The sequence below is a fragment of the Gymnoscopelus microlampas genome (genome assembly GCF_963454915.1).
Source record: "Gymnoscopelus microlampas genome assembly, chromosome: 19".
NCBI classification, from domain to species: Eukaryota; Metazoa; Chordata; class Actinopteri; order Myctophiformes; family Myctophidae; genus Gymnoscopelus; species Gymnoscopelus microlampas.
Window position 1 is genome coordinate 31,899,365 of NC_139956.1, and position 24,567 is coordinate 31,923,931.

Sequence of the window (24,567 nt, forward strand, 5' to 3'; positions counted from 1 at the left end):
TACTTGTCTCCTGTGGTAGACATATGATGCATGCCAAATCTATTTCGTCATACACTGTGTTCATTGAATGCATAAGGGTGTGATTTGAAGGTAAGGTGACCACTTCAGCCCTATATATATTTCGGCCATTTGAAAATAGCAGATCTATAAGCTCACAATTGTAGCTTGTAGATCTGCTATTTTCAGATTTATTTATTTTTTCAAACTTTTCAAGTACTTTTACTTCTGGTACTTTAAGTACATTTTTATGCCAATACTTTTGTGCTTTTACTCAAGTATTTTTTTAATTCCGGACTTTTACTTGTAATGGAGTATTTCTACATTGCAGTATAAATTTTAGTACTTTTTCCACTACTGCAAAGGAGTGAGAAAAAGACTCTAGAACACCAATGGGTCGAAACTAAGTTATAAACAGAGGAGATTCTATGGAGACTTGTTTGAAGTGACTGTTATTATCATCATGAAGTTTGTCAGTCCTTACAACAGTCTGCTGGTGTTAGAGTTTGTTGATTGAAAAATATAGGTTTTGGGGAAAACACAAGTGACAAAACAAGTGCATATACTCCCTTGTATGTCTGTCTGCGAGACCATCTCGTCACAAAAAGAAGCACGTCAACAGGATAACTCCATACCGTAGCTTCATCACCACACAAGGTAGAATTTTACGGGCATCAACAGTCCCAAAATAAAACAATCACAGAGTGACACTAACACATTGCCACACACTTCTTCTAATTTAATAATAATAATAATAATAATGAATTGCATTTTTATAGTGCTTTTCTAAGTACTCACTTACTCAAAGCGGTTTACAATGGTTGGTTCATTCATTCATACATAATTAATGTCAGGAGTCAGGACCCAGCCTCACTGCAACCAAAAGAACAAGTTTTAGACTTTCACCGATTCAAACCCGGAACGCATCTGTGTCATTTTAGATTTTTAGCTGGAACCATTATTTCATACTTTGGCTATTCAGAAATAGCAGATATACAAGCTCATAGCGCTACGTGTTCCAGGCACCCCGCGGTGCCTGGAACATGCCCCACAGTTTAGCACCACATCTCTAAGGAATAATCTGAGCTAAACCTGCATATTGAAATATGCAGGGAGGATTGAGGGGGCCATATGATGAGCATAAGGGATATTTGGGTAAGAGGATAAAGGAAGGGAGGATCATGAAGGGATGAGAGCAGGAGCGGAGGGTGGGGCGGGGTGGGGCGGGGAGCAGTGTTGACTTTGACAGCAAATTTTTATTTAGTTTTAGTCATAGTCTTTTGAATAAAATTCCATTTATTTTTTGTCATATTTTAGTCATCTGTCACCGTTTTAGTTTTTGTCTAGTATTAGTCGACTAAATATCATACGATTTTAGTCGAACAGTTGATTTAGTCTACTAAAATGTATTTTGGCGGTGCCTTGATGGCGTCGTAATGGCTGATTTTACACTTGGTTGCATGCTGAAAATAGCCGATAGACAGGCTAGATAGATCTGCTATTTTCAGAGCGCAACACCCGAGCGCAGCCAAACATAAAATGACTCGTCCTTTAGCTCTATTGGATCTCTTCTCCACTAGTTTTAGTCATCATACTGTAGGTTAGTTTTTATTTAGTTTTTGTTTAGTTTTCGTCAGTGAAAAAAGGTAGTCGAAGGAAGTTTTTCGTCGTAGTTTTAATAGATGAAATCAACACTGGATGGGAGGATAGAGAAGCGTCTCATTCAGAACAAGATCACACAGCATCCCTGTCTATATGAAACCTCTGCCGTGACGGAACCTATTAAGACTCAAGCCCGATTCTACAAATGCCTTCTAAAGCAGTGGTTCTCAAACGTCTTCGTGCCGATCGACCCCCCAACATGATATGTATTTGGCCCACGGGACCCCCTATCTGAAAATGTTTTGTGCCAGCTAGGGACCCCCTGAGCGTTGTCAGGTTCCCTTTCGACAAGAACCCTCCTCCTCCGGAGGTGAGTGGTGTGTGTGACAGACGGGTGGGTGGTCGAAAAACCGGATGAGTCACTGGTAAATAAATGATGAGGCATGGTGGAAGGGATAAAAAAAGAGACATGGGGGGGAACAGTGGAAGCAGACTGGGGTGTATTGTGACAGTTACAATACAGAAATAGAGTCTCAATAGGGAGTAGAAACTTCAGTGAACTTCGGTGAACTTCTCCTCCTCCCGACTGTGGAGGTGGCTGAAATATATTAAATGTCCCCAAAAAAGTGATAAACCCTGCCCCATAACCAGTTCAGTCCGGGAACATATCTCTGTCATTTTAGATTTCTGTGGCTATTCAAAAATAGCAGATATACAAGCTCATAGTAGTAGTAGAATGCTTAGTGCAAATCTTTGAATATATATTCTACAAATGTCTTCTAAATCCTAACCGTTTTTTAAAAATAAAATAATGTTGCTATATCGGTGGTTCTCTAACTTTTTCATATCAAGGACCACCCAAAATTATATGTATTTGGCTGCGGACCCCCATATCCCCCCAAATATTTTGTTCCAGGGACCCCCCAGAAGCAAAGATTTGAGTTAAAAATGTTCGCTTTAAAAATATGTATATTCAAAGATTTGCTAAAATGTACACGATTTTTCAAAAATAGCAGATCTACAAGTTCATAGCGCGGCACCGATTGCCGCACTATGAACTTGTATATCTGCTATTTTTGAATAGCCAAAGAAATCTAAAATGACAGAGATGCGTTCCCGGATTGAATGGGTTAAGGCAGACCAAAGCAGAGCAAATTAAAACCTAAGTTATATTATCAATTATAGTTCACCTTCTAGGTCTGCACTTCATGGCATATCTTTGCAGTGAAAGGATGATCGTATAGTAAGTGAACCATAAAAGGCAGGGCTTATACAGTATAATATGGGGAATAGCTGAAAGGCTTCCGTGCGAGGGCAGATGAGTTCAGAATAAAGTCAGGACAATGCATTGTCCAGTTATTTTTTTATGCTTCTGAAAGCTGAATTTTCTTGTAACTTTTTTACATTTAACCCATTCAATCAGGGAACGCATCTGTGTCACTCATTTTAGATTCGAGCTACTGTATAATCAATCTGCAGCTCATAGCGCGGCACAGAGTGCCGTGCTACGAGCTTGTAGATCAGCTTTTTTTTCGAAACATCGTGAATATGGGGGGGGGGGGGGGTCTCTGGAACAAAAGATTTTACAAATGTTCGCTTTAAAAAATATATATTCAAAGATTAGCACATTTTTCAAGATTTAAAAAAAAATACCAGATCTACAAGCTCGTAGATCTGCTATTTTTGCTATTTTTGAATCGCCAAAGAAATCTGAAATGACACAGATGCTTTCCCTGGTCTCAATGGGTTAAAAAAAAAAGGATGATGATATAAAGACATGACCAAAAATAGGGGGCACCAGGGTGGTGGGTTAATCCTATTTGCTCTTCCTAGTGCCCTCTCCCCCAGCGGTATGCCGACCTGTGCCACCCGGATGAAGTGGGAGATGACGGCGGCGCGCTGCGGGGCGGTGGGCTTGCTGAGCACCATCAGCTGGATCCACTGGGACACGCTGTTGAAGAGGGTGATGAAGCGCTCCAGGATGGGGTTGTCCACCGTGCAGCCGTGCATCACGAAGCTGTGGTAGTCCTGGAACTGTAAGAGGACAACATGACACGTGGATTCAAGCAAAAAGTTAAAATCTCACGACTGAAACAAGTTTTGTTAGATCAAAGTCCTAATTATGCGATTTGTAAACAGCGTGAAAGGAGCCCCACGCACACCCACGCGCACACGCACACGCACACACACACACACACACACACACACTTGCGCTGTGTTTCATAAACAATTAGCATGATATGTAGAATTATTATGTTTTGGTAGCCTTGCAGCCAACCAGTTGAAGAAATGAGGATAGTAATTTGGTATTTTAAAGGTCCAGAGCACGGATATGCTGAAAAAACATATATCTCATTTCACTAGACCTTTAAGACAAAATGCCAGGCGCCAGAGGGCTAACCTTTGCCTTTATGAAATATCTGAGATCATCAGGATTTTCGGGAAGATTGAACATCGACCACTTCAAATACTCTTTAATCTTTAAATAACGAATGACCGAAAATCTACAAGCTTGTAGATAGCCTATTTTCGGCGCATGGCATGCTTCCATAGAAGAGACATGCTGACTTCTATTGAATCCAAATGACATTCAGTCATGGTGACTGAGACTGAGAACTTTAATCCATGCAGACAGATAAACACAAACACGTATAGATTATAGTGGTTCTCAACCTTATTTAATTTCAAGATGATCAGGGCCGAAATGGCTGGATTAGACCCTACTGAATGGGTCTGTTGTAGAGTTATCAAATTCTGCCCGAACCCGACCCTACCCGACCAGACGTTTTCGGGCCAAACCGGGCCCAAAATCTATGCTAATTAGTCGAGCCGGGCCAAGCCTCGGGTTCCGTGAAAATAATAAAACAATTAAGAAAATAAAATCTTTCACGTTCAACCTTCCTAGCTCGTGTTATGAAAGATAAACGGGCGACAATGACAAAAACTCAATCAAAAATCATGTCCGTTGGCCTAGACCGTGGCGTCGCGGTCTAGGCACCCTGGTTGCAAATCCTGAATAGCAGTGTGCCGCGGGTTCGCGTCCCGTTCCCGTCGGCCTTTCCTGCATGTCTTCCCCCCATCTCTCTCCCCATTCTTCCTGTCAGACTACTTTCCCTGTCCCTCTCCAATAAAAAAATCAATAAAAAAATACCAAAAACAAATCTGGAGAAAAAAAAAATAAAATCATGTCCGTTTTCAAGACCTTTTGGCCTTTGGCTGAGTGACTTTGAGGACATTAAACACATAATGACACCTTTTCGGGTTTTTCGGGTTTTCAGGCCTAAAAGAATGGTAATTGTTTGGGCTGGCCCAGTAGGGCCCAGTTAGGGCCAGGCCTTACCAACGATAAAAAATCCCAGCAGAACCAATGAACCGTGGCGTGGCTCGCTAGGGCCGCCAGGCCTGGTGTCCCTGAATCAAAAGAGGCGCTAAGTGAAGCACATGCTTGCCCGTCTGCCAGGGAAGGACTCCAAGCCTCCCTCTTTCTATGTTGTGGTACATGTACATGGCATGTTTTCTATGTTGTGGTACATGTACATGGCATGTTTTCTATGTTGTGGTACATGTACATGGCATGTTTTCTGAGGGCCTCGTTGCCTGCCTGGTTACGAGGCAACAATGCAACACAATGTATGAAAGTCCCTAGTAGTCCATCTGCCTTGGAACTGCAATGTCTCTATTGATATTATCTCTGAGGGCCCGTAGTCTAGACCGGTGGATTTCAACCAGTGGTCCGGGGACCACCAGTGGTCCTTGAGGGGGTTCCAGGTGGTCGCCAGCTATGATGGAGAGTTGGAAACCAAATGGGCCCTTATATCTTTAACTCTTGAGAGCGTAAAATGAAACCAAATGGACCCTTCCGGGTCCATTTGGTTTCCTTTTACTCTCTCAAGAGTTAAGTTATTGTTAAACATCTGCATTACTTAATTAAAGAATTGTCATTTTTATCAACGTTGCCCGTTATCTCTCCTAATGGTACCAACATCAATACAGCATGGAATTGTGGCCAAAATCGTACCCAAAAAGTCTTGGGTCTGAGAGGCTAAATCTCATCAAACGGTGGTCCGTGGCTCAAATGCCCAATGAATAATGGACCTTGATATGAAAAAGGTTGAAAACCGCTGGTCTAGACCATCAGCCTTGGCACTACAATTGGCCCCGATTCATAAAGGGATTTGCGACCATATTTTGTACGTACCGGCATTTAGGACAAGTCGTACATATCCACCTGATGCATAGCGATTTTTTGGTCTGTGTTTTGTGCGTCAGGTGCGCACGTTCTCAGGTCAGCCCCGAGGCTGGCGTACCAGGGCTGAAATGTGCGTATGTCTTTAGAATGCTTTATTCTTCATGTCAAAATCAATTACAACAGTGGCAAACCTCAAATAAAATATGTATGTGCCCAACATTTGTCAACACATATATATAAAAAAATAAAAAATAAATGTCAAACGATGTATTGCTTAGACATGATGTAGATTCCATGCACCGCTTTTTATTTATTTTCTAGGCTGAGTCGCATTTAGAGCTGAAAAGGTCCCTCAGTGTGTTTGCCAGCGTGGGCCATCTCAGCCAAAGTGTCACGTAATAATGAAAATAGGCTATCATGCCTTAATGAGACTGCGGAGGGACTGACGCACCTCAGTGTCCGTGTCGCGGTATTAATTTGTAGGCTAATAGTCTACTGTAGGCTACTCTACTGTATATTGATCACATGAACGCCACACACAACAGCCTAATAAATATTACCATCTGATGAGGAAACTAATAGTGGATGAAAGCTGTGTCCAGAAGAGAAGATCTATTCCCCATTCCGACGTAGGACAGTGATATATTAATCCAAAAATAACTAATTTAAGCAATTAGTAATCAATAAGCTCTGGTCCATAATCGGATAGCAGCGTTCCACTTGAATGCTGGATTTCATAATCTTTTTACCTTGGTAAAGGTGCGCAATGTTCATTAGAAAAGGCTTATATAATATCCTTTCCACGTTTTATTAGCCTTTTATTTGGTAATGGGGTTAAACCTTGTAAACTTCTTTATTCTCATTACACATGAGAGCATTTATTACGTGATCCGCTTCCAGACAGAACAGTAAGTTGTCAAGGCGATGCGACACCGCATCTGTTATCTTTATTCTTTAGACGGCGGAGTTGAACTTGCATCAGCGTTGCCAGATGTTGTGAGAGAAATAAGCAACCAGGTCTATGAAAATAAGCCCAAAAGAAGCAACTGACAGCCCATTATAAGCACTTTAATTAAACCGTAGTGAGCTTGTAGATCTGCTATATATATTTTTTTAAATCTTGTAATAAAATGTGGAATATTTGGAAGATTTTTAAAACATTTTAACAACACAAATCTGCCTCCAGCGGGCACAAAACATGTTCAGATGGGGCTTATAGGGATAAATTAGCCTACATATTAACTTGGGGGTCCATGACATAAAAATATTTGACAACCACCGGTTAAAATAATTGAACAATTGTTAAGCAAGCCCAAATAATGAACTACACTTTAGAAACAAGCCCAAAAAAACGTACCCCACAGCTACCAATATTTACAAGCAACTTTACAGAAAAATAAGCTCAGATTCGCTTATAATAAGCGGACATGGCAACACTGTTCAGTAAAGTGACAGATTTGATCAGAGCGAAACTGCTGAGTCACGGTTCACGCCTTTTATGGTGCAAAATGGGGCGTGGAACAATGTAAATGAACCTCTCGGGATCATCACGCCCAGCTGGCTGTCATTATAATATAGAACTGGTCATACGCACGTCTCTGTCATTTACGACACCCCTTTTGAATCGCACGTCCATTAGTGAGTACCAGAAATACGACCTCCTTTACGAACTTCATTTACACCATATTTACGACCCTCGTTATGAATCGGGGCCATTTGATATGATTTTGGGCCTCTTGATCATCTGCCTTGGGGCCTGCCGATTTCTCTTGAGGTCCTTTTGTGCCACTTTGAAATCTAAAGTGCCATTTCATATACGAATTAGGGACCATTTGAAATGTATGTGATGGGTACAGTATAGAGGAAAACTGTAGTCCAAGGGAGAGTATAATACTGTTTGATATTTAATTTGAGTCGAGGGGAAGGTCATGCAAAATGGAATCAACTTTTTTTCCTCTTTTTTATAAGGCTTTTTCAAATTAAATAACTATATTGCACTTTCAATAGTTACCCTCCACTGCTATTTCTCTCATTTCTGGCCAAACTGTAACAGCTATTACAATGTATGACCCAGTGCCTTTTTTTACTCTTTGGCTGCTCAGTCAGTCAGTCAGTCAGTCAGTCAGTCAGTCAGTCAGTCAGTCAGTCAGTCAGTCAGTCAGTCCATCAATTCACCCATTCATTGAGTTTTTCGCATTTTACTTGAATGTTTTAGTCACAGTTTAAAATTGTATAAATAGTGTTAACAAATGACAGATATTGCCAAAATGCTGTGAAAACTAAATAAAAACTGACACCGTGGTGCATCAGGCTTTGTCGGCGTCTATGCGAACACAAATGGCACTTGTTCGGGGGAGGGAAGCCGGGCGGGGACGGTGATATTGGTCATTGCACGTACTCCTACAGGCTGGGACGCCACCTGTCAGCATGGAGTGTTGGGCGGGAGGAGTAGTCCTCCCGGTGGCGGCTCCTCACTGGCAGGTGAGTCAGTAGCATACAACAGCAGTGACAACACAGAAATGTGTGTGGGGAGGAATTCATTGGCAACTCTAAAAAACAAGACATGACTCAGTCATGTATACCAGCTTGCTTTCTGTTTTCTCTGATTTGTCTCGCATAATCTGGCAACACTGCTAGTGGCTCCCCATTGGCTTAGACCTGTTGCTTATTTCTCTCGCAGAATCTGGCAACACTGCCATCGAGGCGAGAGGCGTGTCTAGTACCATAGCTTGGGAGGATGAGACCGCCCGTTCAGAGTATGGGAAAGTATCCCCATTGGCTTACAGGACAGCCAATGATGAAAAAACGTCGAGAAAGTGTTGAGAAAGTGTTGACTAGACTCAGTCTCTTCTTAGACCAGCAGGCTTTGCAAGCTGGTAAAAATTAAAAAGAAAAAAACAATATAAAGAAACCGTGTCAGACACATGCAGTCAGACAAGGATCTTCCTAGGCTATATCCAACTAATTAGTGAGTGAGGTAATGATGCAGATAACCAGTCTGTCAGTCGGCCAATTAGCTAAACGGTGAGCAAACAAACACAAATGTCTTCTTTTCTTCTGGACTCAAACATATGTTTTTTTCTCCCCGACTCTTTTAGCCACATTGAGCTCTGGTTTCTCTTTTGCAGAGAAAACCTTGGCCAAGACATCAATTTAAGAAGGGAAGAGGAAAATGAAATACAATTTCAGAAAGTAAATGAGAGTGTCCACCGGGACACGCCGACAAATACAACCATCTGCTAAACCTCCACACTGAGTACACCGCCATCAGAGCTGTACTGTGGGAAGCTTCAGTGCTTAAATTCAACAAAAGCTGGCAAATAGTTCAGTGAGTCCCGATAGAATGTTCAAAAAGCTAATGTCGCCAGGAAGGCAAGCTATATTAAGATGATTTTTGAGTTGTTGCTTAGCAACTAAATACACTTCCAAGAAGTAAATATGGAACTAGCGGAGACTTTTTTATTGTGTGTGTACTCTTTTTTTTTCCAATTCAGTCATCATGCCAATTCACTTATTTCCTCCCACACAACACACTTGTGTAATCTTGGCCCTGCTGAACCCTATAGTCAGTACTCTTAAAAGGCTCTGCCGCACCAGACATTCAAGTAGTGTTCAAACAGTATTCAGCAGTGTACTCAAGTACTGTACTTAAGTACACTTTTGAGGAATCATTACTTTACAGGAGTGTTTCCGAATTTTCAATACTTTTACTTCTACTCCACTACATCCCAGAGGCAAATATTGTGCTTTTACTTCACTACAATTATTTGAAAACTTTAGTTACTAGTTACTTTGTAGATTTTGATTATTATTACAACACATGCATTAACCACTTCAGCCCTATGTATACTTAGGCAATTTGAAAATAGCCAATCTAAAAGCTCACAACGCGTCGTAAAACGACGTGTTGTGAGCTTGTAGATATGCTATTTTCAAAGCATTTTTATTCACCTGTTTCCTAGTCTGTGTGTTTTCCACTTCCTGTCGATTTCATTGGATATCATTGGTCATCTGACCAGTTTCATTGGATTTCATTGGATCAAATCGACAGGAAGTGGAAAACACACAGCCTAGGAAACAGGTGAATACATTTGGAAACTTGTACAATGGGACATTCTGCAAAAGAGTACTTTTACTTTCAGTACTTATATTTGAAGGTGATTACTTTTGTGCTTTTGCTCAAGTAAATGTTGTATTTCTACATTGTGGTATGGGTACTTTTACTCAAAATATGAGTACTAGTTTTCAGATACCAGTGTTTGTCCACATTGTTTGAACTTACCAGTATCTTGCAGAAGGACTTGTACTCCAGATAGGTGAGGTGCTCCGCCAGCTCGCAGGAGTCCAGGTGGTCGAACAGCAGAGACATCTTCCGTTTCTTGGACACGGACGGCACACGCTGGGTCACCTGGCGTTTCCATTTGTACGATGGCCTAGGACGGACGGTAACCGTTATACTAACTACCATAGAGTTTGAATGGATAAGCCAGTACAGGACTATGCATAGCACAAGACGAAGCAGGGGTTCTCAGCATTTTTTGAGCTCACTAGCATATTTCAAACAGTCCTCAAGGACCCCATAACAATATGCACATACAATATTTACTATGAAAGAAGGCATATCACAGTCATTTCTATTTTATTATTATTATTATTATATTGTATTAATATTTAACATAAGGATATGAAAGCTAGATTTATAGCTAGTCGCACTCCAGTATCGTGCACCGAAAAAAGACGATCTACAGGCTCCCAACACGCCGCAGGGCAGCACATTGTGAGCTTGTAGATCTTTTTTTGGTGTGAGACACTACACACACAAAAAGTACACGTGAATTATGACCTTGACAGTCATAATTTAATTTCCAGCTTTTTCCCCACAAATGCCTATTGGTTCAATGCATGTATACAAATCATGCATAATTTAAAACATTTCCCCGTGGACCTCCTGTAAATATGACATGGATAGATGGGCCATTAGTGGTCCTTGGACCACTGAGAAACACTGACATAAAGGACGATACAAGTGTTCTGGCAAGTTTAGCCAATTGACTATGGCTCATGATTATAATATTTGACATTACTGCCAATAACTCTTTGCCAAAGCATACAGCGGTTTGGGATTATGAACTGGCTTTAACCCATTAAGACCTGAGGCCAATGAATGCCTTCAAAATTATATTCAACATTGTTCAAACACGAAGTGACCCGCTGTTGTATATCTGCTATTTTTGAATAGCCAATGCTAAAATCTAAAATGACACAGATGCTTACCCGGTTTTAATGGGTTAACTTAGAAATGCTTCCCATGTAGGACCAGCGTCAGAAACTAAATGTAATTTGTAATTTTCTCCCAAGTTCATGCCATTGATGTCTTGTCTGTTTGAGGCACTGTAGATTAGTTGTTAGATTAGTAGGGAACTCTGCTGTTCCCTCACAAGCAAATCACTTCTGTGACACTCTGAACAACAAATCTAAAAATAAACCATTAACATAAACCATTTGGTTTGTGTTTATGTACATTGTGGGTGAATTAGTATTCTTTGTTGTCGTCTCCACAGAGGCCAAGACTGTATGACAGGATAAACACTGTAGCACTGCGGTGATGATCACAGAGAATGCAGAATGTCCCTTGCACAGCTAGCAGTTATAATCAGTTGAGTTGTTGTAGGTTCCTTTTACAGTACACTTGTAAGTTAAAATGGTATGAATTTACTTATTATGGATTATATTTTTCTGTACGTGTCAGCTACCCCCCTCCCAGAAACACGCACACGCACGCACGCACACACACACACACACACACACACACACACACACACACACACACACACACACACACACACACACACACAATGGAAATAAGATCTTTTTGTGTTTTCTCTTTTTGACAGATTATGTACAAATACTGTATATTGTTGATCTCCATATTCAAAATGTTTGTGTTTTTTTTGTTAATTAATGTCCTACTTGATCATACTACAGCATCACACTAAAGTATCAAAAGTAGACCTACAACTCTTGTATTTCTGCTACTTTATCATTTAAAGAGTGAATTATAGCAACGGAAAAGAATCGCCAATTTGTCATAGCATACTAATATTCATCATATTAGTACAGTATGTGATTTTATAAACACGTTTTACTACGAAAGGGATTGGTCACACTGTTGGTCATGGGTGCACCCATTGAAGCTCTGCTTATGATGATCACAATCAATATTAAGGGTATAGTCTAAATCAAGGGTCTTCAACGTTTTCAGGCCAAGGACCCCCTAGCTGAGAGAGAGATGAAGCAGGGACCCCCTCTATATTGTATAAAATCGCGTTTCAGATTGAACTTTTTTTGTTTACTTGGTCTGCTCTTTTTTCCCTATACACCAAACACCTCTTTGCCAAAAAATAGCCGATCTACAAGCTCACAACGCCTCGCAGTGCGAGGCGTTGTGAGCTTGTAGATCTGCTATTTTTTGGTAAAGTTCGCCTTAGAAAAGGGATGCTAGGGTTCAAGTGGTTAAGGTAAAAAAAAAAAATCATATCACACAAAAATTTGGCCGACCCCCTGTAGTAACTCTGAGGACCCCCTAGGGGTCCCGGACCCCCTGTTGAAGACCCCTGGTCTAAATTTCCATCACTTATTACAGTACATAAGTCAGCATGCGGTACTGCAGCGCACTAACTGAAACGTCCTGTGTCCACGCTGCTGCCTTTGCAGGCGCTTTGGTTACAGTGAGTCAGGAATTTTCTCCCCAAAGGCATCCCCTTATAGGACACTAGGGAACCCCGGGTCACCAAGAAATGACCTTTATGGGAATAGGAAAGGTCACTGACCTTGCATAGTACGGTCATTCAAGGCCTGGGAATGGTGCATAAAGGGACACACAGAAGCAGACTCCACAAACACACAGAGGGCTCGTTCATTGGTGCCGTCCACACACGCACACACACACACACACACACACACACACACACACACACACACACACACACACACACACACACACGATCTTGAGAAGAGAATCTATTGACTCACACGCTGTCAATATCGATGAGCTGACTCTGGCTCTCGTTGCCCTCTGTGGTCAACAGGTCTTTGAGGTCTTTGATCTGCTCCGCCAAGTCCGGGTTCAGGTTGAACTCTGCCGGGAACTCTGAGATCCAATATCTAGAGATACAAGGAGAGAAAAACTCATGATCAAAGGGGTGTGGTAGAACCAGTGGTTCTCAACCTTTTCAGACCCCCCCAAAATAATCATATTTGAACTGGGGACCCCCCACCCTGGCAAGCACTTGGAATTGTAGGAGTCGAGGCATTACTTTTAGTTTGACTCGGTTCCACAGATAAGTACTGTGAAGATCTACAAGCTCACAACGCCTCGCAACACGAGGCGTTGTGAGCTCATAGATCTGCTATTTTCAAAATGTTTTCCTTTCTTAAATTATTTGACAATTTGGCCAATGTTTGACTAGTTTTATTGTATATTTTGCTGATTAGTAATTTCTTTTTTCTTTTGAGGTATTAAAAAGGTATTTTTAAAAAGGTCAAATGATGCACAAAGAAATTGAGACAAATCGAAGAAAAACAAGGGGAAGAGAAATGTCAGAGAGAAAGACACTGAAAGGAGTTATTAAATTCCTAGGAGGAAAGGAATAATACAGGAGGGAAAGGGAGAAAGAGAAGGGACAAGTACAAAGGCAAGAAAGTTGTGTGAGAGTGAATGGGTGTGCAGAAAGATGAAAGAGGGATATACTGTATACAGCAAAGTGACACATTTGGCACAAGAGAAACGGTCGCTCACTTGACGAGATGACAGATCCTTGTCCTGAGCTCGGCAGTGCAGCTCTCCGCCTGAGATCTAATCCAGAGTCAAGGTACACAACCAGCACTGTTTGAGTCCCCCTTTCAGACTAAGATATATTCAGATTCAGATATTTAGATTAAGCGGATTTTCATGGGTTAGAATGAAAGTATCTTTTGGAAAGGCACACATTGGCAAACACACAACTACTGAATAAATATACACTATCATTAAGACCTGAGGCCAGTTTTCTGAAAAATATGTATGTCGCTATAGTGGTCCTCATGTCAAGGACCCCCAAAATGATGGCCGCCCACCCCTATCTCAAAATATGATGTTCCAGGGACCCCCAGAAGCAACGATTTGCTTTAGGCCCGGACCGCTAAGCCAGCGGTTCGGGCACGCTCCAATGTAGCCTGACAGCGCATCGCGGGTTCGAGTCCCGTTCCCGAGAGAATCTTCTCTCTCCCTGTTTCCTGTCTATCTCCACAATATACTATACTTTTTTTTTTAAAGTGTTAAAAAAAAAGTTCACTTTAAAAAATATATATATTCAAAGATTTGCACAAATGTTCAAAATGTTTCAAAAATAGCAGATCTACAAGCTCATAGCGTGGCACAAAGTGACGGGCTATGAGCTTGTATATCTGCTAGTTTTGAATAGCCAACCAATGTGCTATATATAGCTAAAATCCGCCCGGTTTTAATGGGTTAAATAATATACGGCATGACATTGAATCTATTGAATCCATTGATCTATATCCGGTCGGTAATATGGTGAAGGATACTTGAGAACAAGTTTCTTAGCCATGTCTGTGGAGGGGATGTACCATGGGTGCATCATGAGGAACATGCGCACTGTGGAGTCATCCTTCAAAGCTCCCTTTTCATCTGAAATAGAAAGAAATCACCTCGATCACAACCAGTGGTGGAAAAAAAAGTACTACCCTGTTACAAGTAAAAGCCTGGAATTCAAAATGTACTTAAAGTACAAAAGTATTGGTATGAAAATTTACTGAGCTTGTAGATCGGCTATTTTCAAATGGATTAAATGTACATTCGGCTGAAGTGGGTGATGTATGTTTTGTAATAATAATCAAAATCTAGAAAGCAGCTAGTAACTAAAGTTTTCAAATAATTGTAGCGGAGTAAAAGTATAACATTTGCCTCTGAGATGTATTGTCGAAATACTCCAGTAAAGTAAAAAAAAAACTCAAAATTGTACTTAAGTATAGTACTTGAGTAAATGTACTTAGTTACTTTACACCACTGGTCACGACCAGGAAGGTACACCATGTCCCCTCAACCTCAGCACTGAGCACAATAGACCTTAACATCCACCAGAGTATAGTCAGACTCCATTTAGTTTGCCGGACTTTGAAAAATTGCAGTTTTTGTCTGGAAAATGGTCTGCTTTTCAATCTATAATAGTACATCTTTATAGATTGAATCAAGCGTAGAAAAGGGGGAAAAGGCTGAAATTACAAACCGAATGCTTGAATGCAGGCCTCCACCAGCTCATCCACTGTGGCTGATTGTTCTGACGATACAGGCTCCATCGTTCCTTTCCGCTGCGCTCTTGTTCACTATTTTCTCGCGGCTTTTAGGTCTATCTCTGGCACTTCCTTTCCACCTCAGAGGATCTGCTGTATAATGAAAGGAAAAAGAGAGATGAAAATGAAAGGATCAAAGACCCATTAGAGGAGCGTGGAGATGGCACAAATGAAATTCAGAGGGACTGCAAGTCAGTCAGAATGACTTACAGTATATATAGAAAAAGAAGAAGGAAGTCTGCACACTGTTCTCAAGCTCCAAGAAACTCACTTTTTATTTAAATAAAAAGTGAGTTTCTTGGAGCTTGAGAACAGTGTGCGGACTTCCTTCTTCTTTTTCTTGATTCTTCCTTGATGTCCAGCACCTGGCCTAAATACAGGCGTGGGATGTGCACACAACCTCCCCTTTTAACAGTATATATAGTCAGTTATTTCTCATTCTATTCTGCACATAATGGTTGAAAAAAATGATAGGATCAGCAGCAAATACTTAACAGCAATAATAATAGTAACACGCTATATTTGTCTAACACCTTTCATAAAAACAGTCAGATCAACCGATGTTACAATAAAGAGATAAAACAACAGGGAACATAGATTAATAGGAAGCAAACAAGAATCCTGGAATCCCCACAAGACCCCACTTTGAGAACCTCTGCAGTAGAGGATCTGAGGGTTTCGTGACATGTGGGACGCCCTAACCCCGTTGAGAATTGTATAAACAAGTAGAAGGAATTTAAAACTCGACTCTTTTCGGTCACAGTGACTGTTTTGGTCTCTTTATTTATACAGTGTACGGAACAAGAGGTTTCGCAACAACAGTTCTGAAGGCATCAGGAAAAACTCCAGTTTCAAAGGATGTGTTAATAATAATATTCATGACCGTCTTTGAAGGTCAACCTGTGCAGCTAAACTTTTCTGAGTGCATAGTGCCAACTCCCCCCACCCTTTTTTCCTGTCTATCTGACTGATCGAAGCTGTAGTCAGTCTGTTGCTGTTTATGCCGTCGCGCTTCTGAACTGGGTATAGCACAAGGACAGAGGGGGGTGGGGGGGGGGGGGAGGGTGAGCGGAGCGGGCAGGTGGAGTTAAGGTTTGATGCCAGGCTTTATACCAAAAGTTCCATTCAGGGTCACACAGGAGGGAACAAGAATAATGGCGCATAGGAAGAGACCAGGGCTGAGAGTGTGTGTCTGCATGTGGAAGGCCATCCCAGGTCAGCGGTGCGTCATCGCCGGGGCTGAGGCTGACGTCCTTGTTGTTGTGCCATCGTGTCCTTCCTGCATGGAGCTTGGTATACTGTTGCTGATGTTCTGAGGGTCTTTGTATAGTGTCTTCATTCATGGCCGTTTTTTTTGTACTATTTTAGCAGTTCTTCTGATTGTTCATCATATTATTGCTCCCACGGCGAGCACGCGATCGTTTGATCACATTTTGGATGCTCAGACGGTGTTTGATGGATGTTTTTTTTCCCACTGGTGTCACTGACCTGTTGTTGCTTCAGGGAAGCAGCGTGTTTTGAATCCTCTTTCTACCCACTAATAGTGTAGTGTTCCACATTTGGATTGTCAGGTGTTGCCTGCATGGCGTTGCTTTTTTCTGTGGTGGAGGGTCATCATGTTTTGATCCAGTATCAGCAAGGGCCCGGGAATCCAATGCACTGCGCAACCATATGTTTTGCATTAACTACTTGAACATTAGCCAAAAATAGCCGATCTACAAGCTCACAACCCTTCACGTTGTGACGGGTTGTGAGCTTGTAGAGCTGCTATTTTTGGCGAAGACATTTGGTGTACACAGACAAAAAGCGGTCCAAGCACAGAGCCAACTCAGGTCCAGTTGATTAAGTCCAGAGGGTTTAAGTGGGTAATGTATTCCTGTGCCGATTGTGGCGGTTTCCGTTTCTTGCTCACACAGATTTGTTATTGGCGGTTCTCAAGGGGGTTCGAGGGGGTCCCCGACTTCAGCCCTACATTTTATACTTTCGGCTATCCGAAACAGGTATATTTGCTGTTTGTCACTGTGGTATCTTTAAAACCACAGACTTACAGGTTTTACTGCACTATTGAAGTTGCCAACAACGCCATATTGTAAAGATAGTTTGATGTTCCAGAGATGTATATGAATGGTTGAAGAATGGATTTGAGACATCACTCCAGCAGTGAGGTTACTTCTTCCAGTTTATTTCATAACACAAACAGCTTCAAATGGACCCTGAGGTCCACCCATCGGCCCTTCTGGCCTCTGAGTGGCACACACACACCAAGCTTACATTTTACAGTCTATATTTATAGTAGTGAGATCTAACGAAAGTACATGTTTGGGTGTGTCAGCCCTGGGACCCCACCTTCTCTGGCTCTCCACATTTGCAACTGTAAAGAGCCAGGAAAGGAAAGGTGTCAGCCTTGATGACAAATGGATAGACGCACTGTCTCCAAGATAAGACAATAGTCAATGCTAATTGTACCCCCACCCGGCCAGGCCCGCAGCCACCTACAATACACTCTTCTGTCTGCAGCTCACTTCCAACAGATGGCTTAAATGTGTACCTTATGTTAGGAAATATACAGCATCACTCCCTGTCTCTCTCTCTCCCTATTTCCTGTCATTCTCAACTGTACTGTCCAATAAAGGCAGAGAAGTACAACAAATATCTTCAACAAACATGCAGTGTTGTTCTAACTCCATAGAGTTTCAAGCACACTGTTATTATTCCATGGTAGACAGAGGCTGACGATTGCAGGTTCAGAATTTAGGAACCATTTGTAGTTGTACAGATTCCGTCGATGTGAACGTCTTAAAAATCACGATGATCCATTTGTTAGCAGCAAGAGCACATTCATAGAGCAGGAAGAAATAGTTGAAATTATAGAGCAAAGCCGATAATATAAGGCAGGAAATGTATTTCCACTCTGAGTTTGCCTTTGATGATGACTGCAATTGTAATGTGTGCATGAGTGAGTGAGTGAGTGAGTGAGTGAGAGAGAGACACAGAGAGAGAGAGAGAGAGAGAGAGAGAGAGAGAGAGAGAGAGAGAGAGAGTGTAAAATGTGGGTCATAAAGGGAATGACTGTATAGTGTTCACCTTGGTGTGTCCACACAAAACGCTTGGATGCAGGCTTACAGTTTAAACGTTTACTTACAGCAGGGAATGCTGCAGTGCAGTAGCACAGGCAAATGACAGTTAGTAGGTTTGTGTGGTTTATCACCAAAGGGACAGGTTTGGATATGATTCCATTATAGGCTTCCTCCTTCTCACTGTGCAAAGTCAGTATGAGGATTTATTTTTACCTCTGGGGCAGCACACCTGTTCTAATTTATTGATTATCAAGAACCTCAGCTGGTGCATGCCTACTTGAGGGTGTTATCAATTGGCACTCAACTGTGATATTAAAGGGCCTTTGTGAGAGAGAGAGAGAGAGAGAGAGAGAGAGAGAGAGAGGTAAGTACAGTACAGTGGTGGATGATCTCAACGATACCTATTGTAGACAGAGATATGTGTTGATTAAAGGCTTCGTCAAAAGGAAACCTCAATGGATTAATCTCTTCCTGAAATACAGTAATACCTCGACCGCGTTGGCACTCTTCAAAGTGCACTAGCACAGCATATTTCAAGAGACGTACGAGCGTTATATTTGGACACGTGTCATCTTACTTCAACGAGGAGGGATTAAGATAAGAAAAACACAATAGGTGTTACTTGGTGATTTACGAAGTAAGCGGGGGGAACCATGGCAACCACAGCCATACCGTATGCCCTGCCACGTGCGTATGCACAAGCGCACGCACGCACACACATAGACACAAAAGCACACAGACAATCATTCACGCTCGCACGCACACACACGCACGCACACAAACACACACACAAACACACACAAAAGCACACAGACAATCATTCTCTCATTGAGAATCAGGGCACAAGTTTGATAAAATAATCAATGTTTGGGGGGGATTATTATTATCAGTAGTAATAGTATTCATTTATTTTAAATTCATTTCAGGTTTTGCAATTGTGTGACACCGTTGTACGGCAAAGTATAAAACAGGGAACAGTATATGAACAGTGGTTCATTGATCAAAAAAAAAAATCAATTACAATTCTTTTGCATCAATTCGTTGACATATATGACACCAAAATAATGATCCAAAAAAACACGCTTCAGGGTTAATAAAAAAAAGTAACTGAGAGAATAATCGACAATAATCATAAACAACAACACAATAATCGATGGTTGCACTTGCAGCCTTAATCTAAGCCTTAAACTCTGGGTTTGCGCTACTGGGTGGGGGGGGGGGGGGGGGGGGCATAACACAGCACTCTTTACAGCATATCTGGAGTGCATATTCTTAATTTTATGTGTTTTTGTTCATGGAAGTGCTGATGTGCCATTTCTTTTTATCACCAAATAAATTAAATCATTTGTTTGTTCGTTTGTTCATTCATTCATGCATACTTTCATTCATGCATTCATTTATTCATACATATTCAGATTTGTAATTGAGGTCATGTGATCAAGCACTGCAGCTCGCTGCTCCAGTTGACTCTAATCATGCACAGCTGATTAGAACAGTCGATGCGTTTTCGCCCCTGAACACGCACAGCCCCCAGTAATGTTTGTCAACAAGAAAGCCTCCTATAGTGCAGTGCATGGAGTGGTGAAATGGACTGAATCAGACAGTCTTTTCATTCCGCTTGCATTGGATTGATGATCTGGTGACAAATCGAGAGGTAATTGGCAGGGTCATTGGTAATCAATGTTCATTGCTGACGCACCGCAAAAAAGACGATGCCGGGGGTTTTATACCTTATTAAGAGCGTTCGCACGCTTAATCCAACAAATGCACATTAACCCTCCATGCTGCTGCATCCACTAATGGGTTTTAAATGTGGTCGATTGAGTGTTTCGGAAGAGTGTAAAAGGGTGTGTGTGCGTGTGTGCGTGTGTGTGTGTGTGCGTGTGTACATGCGTGTGCGTGTACTTGTGGGACTTGTTCGTGCATCTGTCTGTTTCATGCAGATGTGTTCCACTGTGCTTGTTCTCCTTTTGTGTGACTGAAGTAGGGGTGTCTCGGTTGCAACAAAAAAAAGGGCTTTCTGTGACAATGTGATTTCATGTGAATGGGTGAAGGCACTGCAGCAGAATGTGTGTATGTCTGTGTGTGTGCGTGTGTGTGCTTTTTTTATTTGCCTTTCCTGGATACACTGCAGAGTGGTGGGCGGACACACTCAATTACAGGCTATGCACAAGCTGCCTCACATAAACACGCAACCACACACACACACACACACACACACACACACACAGAGTTCCGCAGTGGAGAAAAGAGAGGATAGATCAAGGGAGTTAAGCTCTAAGCATCAGACGGCCATAACAAAGAGAGAGAGAGAGAGAGAGAGAGAAGAGAGAAAAGGAGAGAGGCACACAGAGAGAGAGAGAGAGAGAGAGAGAGTGAGAGAGTATCCCCAATAATGACTTGGAGAGAGTGTGAAAGCATGAATGTGCAGCGTTATACAAGGTAGATAGACAGACTAAAAAAGTGCGCTCCTCGGCTGCATATTACTCGTGGGGTGTGGCCATCAGGATACGAGTAGGCAGGGTGACCACCATGCCGTCCCGCATTGTGCTGGACAGTCCCGAAAATGGGGCGTTTGTTGCGTGTCCCACGTGAACAGAACAATGGGCCTCATTCAGCAATAAATTCGTAAGTTGTCTTCTTAAATTTCTTCCTAAGTGAATTCCTAAGAGAAGTCGAGTCAGATTCATGAAATGTTCTTAGGCTCTGCCTGCAGTCACACCTGTGTGTGATTGCTGCACACAGAAATCACAGGAAATCACACAGAGAAATAAAGTTGAGAGAATGAAGTAAAGAATACCTAAACTAAAGCCTAAAGATGGTGGAACACCAGACTCCAAACATAAAAATAAATAAATATTTCTGTGGAGGTACTTCTGAAGTGAACAGCAAATTATTTTATTTAATTAATGAATGTATTTTGTTATTTCTCTCACATTAATCAACATATCACCACTCGATATCAATGTAAATTTGCTGAAATTAGCTGTTAAAAATGTTATCCATATTTCATGTTCAGGAGTAGCGTTAGTAGGGGATATAAAACATTTTAGTACTGAAAGCTGGTGGGTGGATATAGAGGGTCTTTAAGGTAGCAGCTGCTTGGTATGTAATGGGGTGGAAATAGGGGTGTGGTGGGTGATATGGTGGTGCAAGGAGGGGTGTAGGGGGCTGTGTGGGGTATGGGGATGGGTGTGACGGGTGGGTATAGGGGGGCTTTCAGGTAGGAAGGGGACTTGAAAATGGGGGTGTGGCGAATGTCGGGATATGGGGGTGGGGGTATGGGGGGGCGATGAGGGTGGGTTGGGTGGGGGGTTATGGGGTGGGTATGGGGCTTGGGCTTCAACTCAACCGGGTCTGTTTGGGTTAGATGCATTTGGCTGCAGACCCCCACCTGAAAATATTTTCTGCTAGGGAAATGTTTTCAAGATTTATCAAAATGTTTCGAAAATAGCCGATCTGCAAGTTCAAAATTGCCAGTAATGGGAGGCGTTGTGAGCTTGTAGATCAGCTATTTTCAAACAAAGTATAAAATAGGGTTAAAGTGATTAAACTGTTCCTCGTTTGCTGTGGACCCCCTGGAACAGCTTCAAGGACCCCTGGGGGTCCCCAGACCACACCTTTGAGAACCTTTTTTGCTCTAAAGATATGATACAAATATTATTGTAATTTAAATCCTATATTATACAACTGTAGAATTGAAGAAACTTCGAGAATTAATTATTTTTGCACAAACATATCACACTTAAGAACTCAAAGGCCACCCTAAGAGTGCTCTCTAGTATGCGTAGATTTCTTCTTAACTTAAGAACAAATCACAGCTAAGAAAACATTTGTGAATGCCAAAATCTCTTAAAAAACTTCTTAAGTGGGTCTAAGAACAAATTTGTTCGTAAGTACGGTTCATGAATCGGGCCCAATGTCCTGCAAGTCAATGATCATGGATAAAATAATAATGTCTCTTTAATGCCTCTCTTTAAAGAGAATAATACCACAACATCCCTGTCACAAGTCAATGCGCAGGTGTTGCAAGGTCTGAAGAGCTGCCTCAGACCAACACTTCCACAAACCCAGGGAGCACCAGTCTCAACAACAACTTGAGCTTTGCTTAGACAGCCTCAGAATTGCTAAATCCGCCAGTGCCTCTAGTGCTTACAAATACACTCAGCGGTTGTCCTGTGTGGGTTATTCATTTTGTGAACAAGTGACGCATTTTCTGACGAAACTCGCTTTTAACCGCTTAAACCCCATATGGGCAACCGGGGTCTCTCAGGGTTCAATACTAGTGTCTTTCCTGTTTTCTGTCGACAAGCTCGACAGAAAACAAGCTCGATCGACAAGCTCACAACGCGACGCGCTGCGTCGCGTTGTGAGCTTGTCGATCGGCTATTTTCAGCGAAAGCTTTCCCCACAATAAGAATGCAGGGGTTTAAGTGCTTAATGATAAATAAATGCAACTTCCCCATTTGACATGGTTGTTATTTTTACCTCTCTGCAAAGATCCACTATAGTTGGCTGTCATGCATACGACATCCGTATAAGGTGCTATGAATTAATCTGAGCTCTTAATCTGAGCAGTGTTCACCGAGCACAGTTTGAACAAGGCACTTCTCTGACTGACTGCCCCTTCAAAATCATAGCGACTGTTATCGCTGCGTTTGTCTTGTGCTGGGCTCCCTTTCACGTCATGTATCAGATGTGAATTTCCTGGTGACGGAGTACAGTGAAACACTGGATCACGTGGTCACCATCGGGATCCCCGTAACCAACGGCCTGGCACTTCTCAACAGCTGCCTGAACCCGCTGTTGTACGTGTTCATGGGTCAGGATTTCAAGGACGTGTTTCGCAGGTCCATCCTGAAGGTGCTGGAGAAAGCCTTCGCTGAAGAGCTGCCTCAGACCAACACGTACACAAGCCCAGGGAGCACCTGTCAAGAGACTGCCTTGTCTGAGACACAGGTTTAGGGTTGTCTTTGAGTGTACTTTAAAATGTAAATGGCTTTTCTTCTCAATACGTTCTCCAAGATTGAAACGATGATGAAAAATATCCCAAATAATATGTCGAAGTAACAGTTTTAAAAAACAATATTGTTTGGAGGTTCTCTTTGACACATGCATCGTTAATGTTTGAGTTTCTATTTTTCTCTCCCTGTCCTCCCTCCTTTTTCTGAATAATAACATAAATATAATATTTCACCCACTGCTTTACACGTGTAAACCAGTGATGAGACATGTTTATTCTTGATTCAGGTTTCAGAGTTTGTAATTGTACACAAAGTCATCAAACACATTTTAAATGTGTGTTTGTAGGTGTGTTTTGGCCATTGGATTAGCATTTAGCAGGACTATGAGGTGCGCTGTATAGACGAATTATTTGTTAACAAACATTGAGACTGCACGTGCCTGGGTCATGTAATCAATTCCCAACAGATCCCCAAAAAGTAAAATGCATTTTCTACACTCACTTTTGATAATAAACAAATGCAACTTCCCCATTTGACACGGTTGTTATTTTTACCTTTCTGCAAAGATGCACATCAAGGTTGGCTGTAATGCATTCTAATAGCAACTATACAATAAATACAAGGTTCAAATGAAACCATTCTAAAGCAACTATACAATACATACAAGGTGCAAATGAAAGTTGTGCTCTGAGTTCTATATTTGAACTTGCCCATAGCAACTACTTGTGCAAGTTCAGATCAATAGCTCAACCCACTGAGGAGAACCATGCGGAACAGACTGACTGACAAGAGGTTTCCTTAATATATAATTGGATAAGAAGAAATATTCCCAAGGCTACAGCAGGTTAATAACAAAATGTGATAGGCCTACAGGTTGACTATGACATCAAGGCATTTAATAACAAATTCATTGATTATAATTATTGTCCCGTCCCACCCAACACACACGCACGCACGCACGCACGCACGCACGCACGCACGCACGCACCACCCCCTATCCCCCGTCCCACATTGTGCCACAAAAACTGTCATGCGGTCGCTGTCCTGAAATGAACTGTTCTGACCTGGTCAGCAATTACAGGCTGTTTGCCTGTAATTGCTTTACAAATAGGGAGTAGATCCCTGCCGTTCCTACAAATGCCTTCGTGCCAACTGCCAACGACCCCCAAAATGTTATGTATTTGGCCGCGCGGACCCCCATCTGAAAATGTTTTGTGAGAGAGACCCCCCAGAAGAAAGGATACGTGCTAAAAAAATCGAAATCATTCAAGATTTTTCAAACACTTTCAAGATTATCCATAAAATGGTCAAAAATAGCAGACGTACAAGCTATTTTTGAGAACCACTGTTCTAAATGTCCTAAGAGTTTGAAAAAAATCACACCCTG

The 24,567-nt window shown here is 41.8% G+C and overlaps 1 protein-coding gene across 1 annotated transcript in view; it reads right to left on the minus strand.

The window, feature by feature from the left end:
- The window catches only part of LOC311035286 (RAS guanyl-releasing protein 2-like), a 75,420-nt gene that overhangs the window by 30,448 nt on the left and 20,405 nt on the right, over positions 1-24,567 (minus strand). Inside the window, exons 2-7 of the mRNA XM_084043392.1 lie at positions 15,076-15,232; positions 14,375-14,477; positions 13,587-13,643; positions 12,821-12,952; positions 10,071-10,221; positions 3,460-3,633 (exon numbers count right to left, since the gene is read on the minus strand). Coding sequence (XP_083899518.1) covers positions 3,460-3,633; positions 10,071-10,221; positions 12,821-12,952; positions 13,587-13,643; positions 14,375-14,477; positions 15,076-15,145 — 687 coding nt within the window. The 5' untranslated portion in view covers positions 15,146-15,232. The remainder of the gene's footprint in view (positions 1-3,459; positions 3,634-10,070; positions 10,222-12,820; positions 12,953-13,586; positions 13,644-14,374; positions 14,478-15,075; positions 15,233-24,567) is intronic.